Source organism: Sinocyclocheilus anshuiensis, unplaced genomic scaffold (genome assembly GCF_001515605.1).
Source record: "Sinocyclocheilus anshuiensis isolate Anshui unplaced genomic scaffold, SAMN03320099.WGS_v1.1 scaffold1080, whole genome shotgun sequence".
Classification (NCBI taxonomy): domain Eukaryota; kingdom Metazoa; phylum Chordata; class Actinopteri; order Cypriniformes; family Cyprinidae; genus Sinocyclocheilus; species Sinocyclocheilus anshuiensis.
This window is the reverse complement of record NW_015551057.1, coordinates 56,446-66,253: the sequence shown is the minus strand read 5'-3', so window position 1 is coordinate 66,253 and position 9,808 is coordinate 56,446. Positions and strand designations below refer to the sequence as shown.

The 9,808-nt window shown below is 37.3% G+C and overlaps 3 protein-coding genes across 3 annotated transcripts in view; 2 read left to right on the top strand and 1 right to left on the bottom strand.

Moving 5' to 3' along the window:
* Positions 1–198: 198 nt before the first annotated feature.
* Positions 199–1,149, top strand: LOC107661984 (G2/M phase-specific E3 ubiquitin-protein ligase-like). Its single transcript, XM_016451809.1, has 3 exons — positions 199–288; positions 566–882; positions 956–1,149. The coding sequence occupies exons 2-3, from the start codon at positions 726–728 to the stop codon at positions 1,147–1,149; spliced, it is 351 nt and encodes a 116-aa protein (XP_016307295.1). The 5' UTR covers positions 199–288; positions 566–725.
* Positions 1,150–2,339: 1,190 nt separating this feature from the next.
* LOC107661983 (uncharacterized) lies at positions 2,340–6,300 on the bottom strand. The gene is made up of 5 exons (XM_016451808.1): positions 6,279–6,300; positions 3,720–4,464; positions 3,169–3,387; positions 2,530–2,698; positions 2,340–2,378 (listed from the first exon to the last, which is right to left on the bottom strand). Exons 1-5 carry the CDS (start codon positions 6,298–6,300, stop codon positions 2,340–2,342), a joined length of 1,194 nt encoding a protein of 397 aa, XP_016307294.1.
* Positions 6,301–6,544: 244 nt separating this feature from the next.
* Positions 6,545–9,808, top strand: part of LOC107661982 (kelch domain-containing protein 1-like) — a 46,231-nt gene continuing 42,967 nt past the window's right edge. Inside the window, exons 1-8 of the mRNA XM_016451807.1 lie at positions 6,545–6,599; positions 6,752–6,934; positions 7,265–7,335; positions 7,612–7,729; positions 8,415–8,527; positions 8,795–8,879; positions 8,957–9,055; positions 9,227–9,301. Of these exons, the coding sequence (XP_016307293.1) occupies positions 6,770–6,934; positions 7,265–7,335; positions 7,612–7,729; positions 8,415–8,527; positions 8,795–8,879; positions 8,957–9,055; positions 9,227–9,301 (726 nt within the window). The 5' untranslated portion in view covers positions 6,545–6,599; positions 6,752–6,769. The remainder of the gene's footprint in view (positions 6,600–6,751; positions 6,935–7,264; positions 7,336–7,611; positions 7,730–8,414; positions 8,528–8,794; positions 8,880–8,956; positions 9,056–9,226; positions 9,302–9,808) is intronic.

Here is a 9,808-nt window from a genome sequence, read left to right as displayed (position 1 = left end):
TGGCGCTGATAGTATGAGCGCTAACTTCCGGGAACTATTGAGCGGCTCCACGATCCGCCATTGCTGTAAAAAACTGCTCCATTGGAGTGAATGGAGTTGTCGCAACTCTCTCTCTCTATGGCTCTGATGCAAATGAAGAAACGCGCTGCAAATCCTCACAGCACATTGTGTTATTGTTGTTCTTGTACCTCCCTTCCACAGTACATATACCCATATCTATGCACCTATCACCATCGACAGCAGTTCCTCGGATCTTGAGGAAGTAGAGAAACTGCCAGAGAAAGACAGGTACTATCACATAAGAAGTACTATCAGCACCTTGTTCTTTACCAGAAAAATGTGACTTTGTGGGAGGACTCTCAAAATCTGTTACTAAAGTTGTGATGTCCAAATTATGCTTATTATTTTTGAGCAGTGTTGTATAGCTTACTCATTATAAAGGGCCCATAAAATACTAAAAAAACTAACTAAAATGTAAATTTAAATAATTCACAAAAATAAGAAGTTGCAGTGTTAATAGTTTCTTGCTGTCTGTGGACTGTTTTTTTTTATTATCATTTTACAGTGATGGACATGATGGGCTGACGGCTGCAGACATAGTGTCAAATCTGGCACATAATCTTAACAAAACATCCTGTAGCAGATTTAACATTAACCGGGCGAATGTCTGGGATGGTGCCTTAAGAGGTTTCAGGCGATCCTCATTTGACCCCACCTGCAGCTTGATGGTGAAATTCACAGATGATGCTGGGCTGATGGAAGAGGCTTTGGACAGCAGGGGGCCTACTCGAGAATTTCTGACTCTGTTGATGGACACCATCAAAACAAGGAGAGTATTTGAAGGCAAAGACAATGCCAAATACCTCTCATTTGATAGTAAAGGTAATACTTTTTGTGAGGTTTTTACAATGTTGTAAATCAGAGTGTCCTAACATTGCTATATTGGCATTTTTAGCTGCAGAAGACAATGAATATTTCCACATTGGAAGAATGATTGCAGTGTTCATTGTCCATGGCGGTCCAGGGCCTTTTTGTCTTTCCCCAAACTTCTTCCTTTACCTAATTGGTAAAGTAAAGACAATTGAGGCCCCAATTGAAGACATACCTGATGATGAGGTCAAGAAGGCCCTTCTTGAGGTAATTTGTTAGGCTGGGATTACAAAAAATGTAAAGAAATTACTTTAATTTGTTAGGCTGGGATTACAAAACATTTAAAGAAATTACTTTCATCAACTGGCAAAAACAATATCTTAATTTTTTCAGAAGAGCTCTCAATTTCCCATGGCAAATGTATGTATAAATACAATCAAAATTCCAATCTTACCCAGTTATGAAGAGCTTCAAGCAGCCATGGATTATGGCATGCAAAACTCCCCTGGGTTTGGGCTTCCTTGAAGCGAAATACCTTTGGCTGATATTCTGGGGTTTAGGTCCGAGTAAACAGCTTTATTTAAATGAAAATGTGCCACTTTGTTTTTTTCGTATTTTGAAATGCAGCCATGTTTGTATAATGTATGTTTTAATGTGCACCTATGTTATAGTTACACATTTCAAGTCACTCAGTTAAACAAGGAACACTCAGGTTAATAGACTGTACTGATATACTGGTGAGTTTTGAGGAATAATATAGATTTTATTTTCACCCTCTCTCTCTCGCTCTCTCTCTCTCTCTCTCTCGCGCTCTCTCTCTCTCTCTCTCGCGCGCTCTCGCTCTCTCGCGCTCTCTCTCTCCCGCTCTCTCGCCCTCTCCCTCTCTCGCCCTCTCTCTCCCTCGCTCTCTCTCTCCCTCTCGCTCGCTCGCGCACACACACGATGGGCAAAACTCCGCATTTGAGCAGTCAATAGCAAATACTTAAACTAATAACAAAACAGTAGCTGATTCAGAAGCGCCAGATTGTCATAGCAAAGTCAGAATTACCTCCTCTCCTAGGTTCACGAAACGGTCGTCCATAAAATGCATTGCTGTTCTGTTGTAAGTGATCTTAAAGATTCCTAAATGCATCTACTTTCGGAAGGCCAAATAAAGTGCTTTTGCTTTCGCCTAGAAACACACAGCGTCTCCCTGACATGGCTGCTTCAACACTAACTGCAGTTACTGAAACCACGCCTTCTTTCTTTGCGTGCACATTTGGGCGGCATTATGCAAATATTTCCACATAGTGAGGTAGATATGTGGGGGCGTGTTAGAACGAGCCATTTTAGGGGGGCGTGGCAGAGTCTTAACTTTGATAAAGAATATCTCTTTGGTTTTGAGACTTTAGTCTTTGCAACTTCAGGGATCTTATCTATGCACAATCAGCTTGTAACACTCCAAAGAGAAAGGAAAACTTGAAATCGCATCATATGACCCCTTTAACAACAGTAATGCATGGCATGTTCTTTGCACAAAATTTAAGATTTTGTTATACACAGTTTAAATGATTGATGTTCAGTAAAACACTGATGACATATGCAGTGAGCAAATAAAGTTGTTCTTTGAACTGATGAATTTAATCTGGACATATTTTTAAGTGTTATGTAATTTTCAACAGCAGTTATCCAGTTGGCTGGTGGAGAAAGCCCACTCTGTCTCTGCAAATCCGAAAAATGAACTTGGAGATTACTATCACCACAAAGACTGCGCTGTGGTGGCCGAATGTCCTCAAACTCTTGAATAACTTCCTGTGACACTGGGAATCCACAGTCCCTTGCATCAAACCTAAGGCCAATCAGAAATCAAACCACTTTGAGTCAACTCATTACAAAAATGTATAATAAAACATACAAATTCTAAGATTATAACCCAACGCCGCAATTTTTAAATAGTTTTGAAATTGAAGACATAAGCCAAAGGTTGACCCTCAATGTTGACAACATCTGTTGTCCAATATGGTAATTATATTTGCTTCTACTACAAAGACACTTTGTGAATCAGTAAAATCCCCCTTTTTGCTTCATGCATTGTAAATGTTTTTTGTCTAAGAATATCTGCAAATTTTTTTTAAACAATGATCTAGTTCTGATTTAAAATACAATTATCGTCAAGTGAGGGATATTCCACTATACACTTCTGTGTCAGATATAGGCAATCAATCACATTTTCTTTGATCATTAATGATTAAACTTAAGTGAAAATTAAATCTGATATTTACTGAACATGGTCACATACTGCATGGATTAAATACAAACCTGTGAGGCAGGTGATACATGACTTCTGGTTTACCAGAATGACAAGAAGACTGACAAACAGGTCGGATGGTGTGGTTATTCCAAAGTTCTTTGTACTCATCAAGGTCTTTCTGCACGATGCTCAAGAAGACATACCGTAGAAGGCACTTATGCTCATGGCTGCCATTGAAAAGGTGCCTCTCTCTCAGGTCACTGAAGAGATCAATCCAGAACTGAGTCCTAATGATGGAATGAAAGTATACACAATGTTTTACTTAAGTGCTGAATAAAAGTTATATGGAAATGATTTCTAAAACAAATGTTTCCAACAAAAGGTATTATTTAAACTGCATTCCTATTTTAAAAAAAAATATTTTAAATATCAATGTAAAGAAAACTTTATAGCATCAGAAAAAAAGATTTGCATTACATTTTTAGTCTAGTGTTATTCTCATATAATACATGTTGTTGACAGCTGAAACCCTCTGATGTGACAACACACAAAAACTAAGTGATTAAATAGTACATTTGATAACATTTTTGTTTTGGAATTAATCTTAAAAGGCCTGTACCTTTGCTTTCTAAAAAAGGACCACCAACTTTCGATTCGCTGATTTGCAGTTGAAGTGCCATACATGTGAATGAGGGCTCCTGCAAAGTCATCTGTATACTGTGCTCTTAATGCACAGTGAATGGCTACCATAGTGCCATTTTCTGTCCCACAGTCTGTGCGAAGGCGTGCTGGAACTCCAAACTCTGATACACACTGCAGGTAATGGTAAGCAATTATCCCTGGGTCGTTATTAGAGCTGCCACTTCTGAGCCACATCACTTTCCTAGAAAACCCATCAATGCAGCCACTGATGGCAACACCAAATGGTTTGAGCTTATCATACCCATCGACATGCCACACTTGGTTTGGTCCTGCTGTAAAGTATCCTCTTCGGACAAACCTGTGTCTATGGCGAAGCTGAACTCCAGATGGGTCCAGTCTATGAATTGCATGCATTACATCATCCCTTTTAACTGTCAAGAAATACTTCTGTCGCAATGTCTGCCACAGAGCTCTGTAACCTAAAAGCTGACCTGAGCCTGTCAGTTCATGTGTTATAGCTGCATTCACAGTGCCAATGGGAGTATAGTCTGTCCTCCTTGTTAGGCCTGCATTCCTTAGTCTTCTCTTTAAGGTGCTCAGACTCATGAAAATGTTATGCATTGTTCCAAGAAAATCAAGGATCACTTCATATGTGTGGCCCTCTGAGAAATATTTATGGATTAGGCCTGCCTCTGTGATTTCATCTAATACGGTTCCTGAGCCTGAAGGGAAAAGAGAACAATGTCATTAGGAATGCAGGAATCCACAAATATAATCTTAAACATAAAAATGTATCAGCATTAACAAAGAAATAAACAAGTTAACTGTTTGATACAGTTTTAAAGGTGTGTGTATTTAATCTCAATTTGTGCACCAATCAAGTTAGTAAAAGAACAAGAAGAACAACTGGCATTGGACGGGCATTTAAGCATACCCCTTTTAACAGTTAGGTCGTATTGGGAGGTCTATGTTGATGTTGAAAAAAAAACATGTGCAATGTATTTGTGTTTAGTTGTGTATGTCATACTATAACCTGGTTCAAATTGTTAATAAATTAGTATACTTGCATGTACTGTGAGGATTTGCAGCGCGTTTCTTCATTTGCATGTGTTGTGAGGATTTGCAGCGCCTGTGTTGTCAAACTGATGAAGATGTTTTCTTAATTTGCTGGTGTTTTTTCAATTTGCATGTGTCTTCTTAAATTGCAGCGCGTTGAGCTCTCTCGGCCACCGTACATTACCCTGTTTAGAAAAACACAACAATGGTAGACTATAGATCAGTGGTCACCAACGTGGTGCCCGTGGGCAACTGGTAACCCGCATGGAGTCTCTGAGTCGCCCGCCAAGCACGTTCTATAAATAGCTTAAATTAGCGTCGGGCGATAAATGATATCATATCGAAATTATGATAAAATTTATGTTAATTATGTTAAGCTCTCGACATTTTTACTCAATATGGATTAATCACAACAGAAATACATGTTACAGCAACCAGTCGGTGCATGTCGCTAATAAGTCTACATGTTCTGTGTGTCTGCGTGGAAGTTTCATCTGATACACAAATTCAAACACAAACACACGTGACTCGCGGTGTTTTCAGCGTCTGCGTCTCAATATATGAGGACATGAAAACATGCACTTCATCTTCAGAGCTACTCTGAGAGTCACTTCATCAGCTTTATGCAGTTTCGTTTGAGAAAAAATGCCGTCAAATACACGCTGAAACTAAAACTTAAAGACCTTCAAGACAAACCGTCAAAATAAAAGTCCGGTTTAACGTGTAATGATATGACTGAATATATTACTACTGTATACTACAATGCAATTCTCAAAGTAATAATAATATTATTATTTTTAATGAATATCATACAACCAAGTTATTTTTTATTATTATCTATACAGTTCTGTTGTGCAGCATCATGTCTGATAAAATAAAATAAAAATGCAATGTTTTGTTGTAAATTGATTTTCATTTGATTACATTTTAAAAGATTGATTAAATTGTTAACGTTTTATTAATTAATTTCACTAGACACCATTTTTAATGATAAATTTGTACTGAATCATAAAACATGGAATCTATCAAGATATTGGAGGGAAAGAAAATTATATATATACTGTATTGGAGTATATCAAACAAGTAGTCCTTGAGACTATTTTATCCCTTCAGGGAGCCCACACTCACAAAAAGGTTGGAGACCCCTGCTATAGATGATATCGCCTCCCTCATATGAGGATGATAACACAATCTCCCTAGAGTATCACTAATTGTATCATTTTATCTTAAACCAATCCAGAATTTAAGATGAATTAGCAGTCAAACTTTGGTTGATGAGAAGCAAGGACATCAACTTCTCATTTTAATGTTCATGTGTCTCAGCACACCATGGTGATTAGGAACACCAAGGCCATGGGTGCATGAACTAATAAGATGTATATGCCAAATTCAATTCAAGTTAAATCGTATAACAGTGTCTACCAAATGCACAAATGTTAATGTAATTTTGAACATAATAGCGCCTTATGGGCATATTTACCTGTCTTGTGAAATGGTGACATCTACTGGTTAAATGCAGAAGTGCATAACTTATTTTTGTTTTGTACGTTTATCTAATGTTTTATATTTAATTATTGTATTATTCTTAATAGTATAGTGTTAGTTTTAGTGTAGGCCTATTTGTGTAATGTTGATTATACTGTGAAAACCAATCCTAATTCACCAGCATATATGCCGACTTTATGCTAAGGCACTGCACTAGTAATTATAATACCGTACATTTCACAGCCAGACCCGGAGCAATGTGTCGACTATATCTACGCCACCTACGACGCAACCTGCGGAAAGAGTTACTGAACTGGTCAGTGAACGAATCCCTTGGTGAATAAAAAGTCCACAGAATGAATCAAAATTTCAGTTTTTAACTACCTCCGTCGTTTTCAAGTTGGTTTTAGAGTCCAGCCCCCAACTTCAAGCCAGTATCTTTGATCTGTTTCCTGTTTGTCGTCTTAGTGTAAACAACGGGAGCTGATGTCTATGCTCTCAGGTGCTGAACAGCAGCAGTTGAGCGCTTCAGTAATGGGGAGTATAGAAGAACCGGCGGTTGTCACAGCGCAGCGTTCACCGGTTTCACCGCGGAGCGACCACATCTCCTTCCTGGAGGGACACAACCTGTACGTCTGGGGGGGCTGCCAGGTGAGCGCTACAGAAAAATATTAAACCGCGAAGCGAATATTTTCCATCCACTTAAACGTAAAAAAGTGAGTAGAACTATCAAAATAGTTGCTGAGTATTAGAAGTTTGTCTGGTTGGGATTAGATAACTTTGTTTTGCTCTTGTTTGGATTACAGAGAAAATGTGAAGAAAAAAGTGCTGGTTTAATTTTATTATTATTATTATATTTATTATTAATTTATTTATTTTAGTGTGCGGATGGACAACAAGTGTAAACTGAGTGTTTAGTGTAGTTTGTCTGGTTGGGATTAGAGAACTTGATGTTTTTTTGTTTTTTTATTTTTTATTTAGTGTGTGGATGGACAAGAAACCTTTGTGCCCAGTGATGAGATCTGGCTTTATGACATGGAGAGTGGAGTTTGGTGAGATGCCATGTTTTATTTAAGAACAACTTGGGTCTAATTGTTTTACCAAGAAATTATATTTCCAAAATAGCTGGCATCCCTAGCAATAGGTGTTCCTTCTGCAAACTGCACTTTCGTGGCATATATTAAGTGTTTTGTTTATTCCACCTGCTGTACGTTATTGCATTAAAACAGTGGGTAGTTCCAGAGTTCCAGAGTTACCTGAGACTACCATTGTCAACCCCAAACAACATTTTCCCCTGAGTTTTGCAATTGCATGTCTGTGTGCGGCAGGTCTCTGAGACATATGGGCGGAGAGGTTCCTCCTGTTCTTTCACATGCTTGTGGTGCATATCTTCAGGGCATGCTTTACATTTTTGGGGGATGTGACATCAATGGCCACACCAACACGGTGAGCTGCTTTAGGAATGTTATCATCATAAAGCATCACATCTCCAAGTACACACTCATAGGCAGATTAACAGGTTTGTCCAGTATGCGTCCAACATAATTGCATATATTGTCTGTAACCTGATAGGGAATGTGATACTGTGATAATGTGCTCTGAATGTACCAACATTTCCCTCATACTGAGATAAGACTGTGGAAAACTGTGTACATCTCAGTGAGATTTTGTTTCGCAAATGTAGATATCCACCACAAATAGTTTTTGATCTGTGCACACTATAGGAAGTTGGATATACTGTAGTGTAATACAATTATTATTCTAAGCAAATATGACTGAACAAAGCCTCTGTTGAAAGGAAACTCCACCTCCCCAAAATTTCTGGTGAATGTTTTTCTTGTTTCTCTGCCACTGACATACAGAGAGAACAAAGACATAATATCATTACACTCCCCTCCATACAAATTTTATGTTATAAAGTTTTTTTTTTTTTATTCCAACTTTTTGATCTTCCAACATCCTAGCATTTCAGACACATCCACCTAAAATGCAATTCAAATACCCTGTAGAATATTTAAGAAATGTGAAAAACAGGTTTATGGGCTTCTGTTTTTAAGCTGCTGGTAGCATTTCTGTGGGGAATAAATTCTAACTGCTTATAATTAAGACTATGTTGCTGGTGTTATGACAGATGTATTGTGTTGACCTGTTGGGTGTGGAATATAGCTGGAAAAAAGTGACAGACACAGTGGGAGGGACACCCTCTCCTAGGGTCAGACATTCATGCTGGGTCTACAAAAACAGGTAAGGAAAAACAAGCTCACTGCACTGTCTATACAGATATACAATACAGTGGTTGCATAATGTCCTCCTCAGATTTTTATAGTATGAATACAGTCTCTAAATTAAAGGACCATGTTTTGAAACTGGTCAGTTGCAACAGCAAATTGGGTTGCAGGTCTGTTAGTGCCATGTACAGTAATGAAAATGCTAATGATGCATATAATTGCTACATAATAAGAAGCTGTTGCTATTATGTCGCAGTTTTATAACAACTGGTGTCATTCATAGGCTCATCTACTTTGGTGGATATGGTTGCAAAACAGTCAGAGAGGTCAACAACTCCAAGAGCTTTATGGTTGACGAGACTAGCCGGGTGAGCAGAAAGATCTTGGGAAAAAAAATATACAGCTATATGTTACTGGACTTCATTTAGAGGTTTTTTTTTTACAGGCAACAATCGGGTCAGATATTTTCCAGTTTTGGGGTTGGAATAATGAGGTGCATATGTTTGAACCTGTGACAGCCACATGGACTGAACCACAAACCCAGGTAAAAGAGCAAAAAATAGGATATTGCTAATATGTTTTTTTTTTAATTTTTTATCTCAGCCATAGAAGATGACATTATACATTATATTATATACAGTATATATTGTATATACTGTATTATATACAGTATATATTATCTTGTTTGCCTGCTGTCTGGTTCCACTTCTTGCAGGGCCAGCCTCCAGAGCCCCGGTCCTCACATGCCAGTACTACTTTAGGTCATAAGGGCTATATCTGTGGAGGCCTGGTAAGCCATTTTAACCTTGATCTTTCCAAAATTATATTTTCAGTTTTATTAAGTAGACCCTGGTGCAGAGGTGATATCAGTTACAGTGTTATTTATATAATATTATACTATTTATTAATATTTTGTATTAACTTTAATTTATATATTTTCAGTTTTCATTTCAATTTTATTTGTATTAAATTTATATGCTTTTGTCATCTTTATTAGTGTTAAATATTTCGATTTAGCTTTATTTTTCTTTAATTTTATTTGTTTAGTAACTTTAGTATTTAAGCATTTCCATTAGTTGCCATTTCTAATTTTGCTTTTCATCTAATATTTATGTTATTTCAGCTTTATTTTAATTAATTTGATCAAACTCATTTTATTAGTTTTAGTTAACAATAACAACACTGTAGCAACTCATAATGTAATAGCTGCACATAATGTACAAATTGCACATAATGTAATAAGTATTACATTATTATTGTAATAAAATGTTCATAATGTAATAATTTTCTCAAAATG

Coding starts and splice junctions, on each gene's coding strand:
- LOC107661984 (XM_016451809.1), top strand. CDS start 726: ATGGTGAAATTCACAGATGATGCTGGGCTGATGGAAGAGGCTTTGGAC. Junction 883..955: donor CCTCTCATTTGATAGTAAAG/GTAATACTTTTT, acceptor TGGCATTTTTAG/CTGCAGAAGACAATGAATAT.
- LOC107661983 (XM_016451808.1), bottom strand. CDS start 6,300: ATGTCACCATTTCACAAGACAG. Junction 4,465..6,278: donor GTCACCATTTCACAAGACAG/GTAAATATGCCC, acceptor TTTTCCCTTCAG/GCTCAGGAACCGTATTAGAT. Junction 2,379..2,529: donor CAGCCAACTGGATAACTGCT/GTTGAAAATTAC, acceptor TTTTGTGCAAAG/AACATGCCATGCATTACTGT.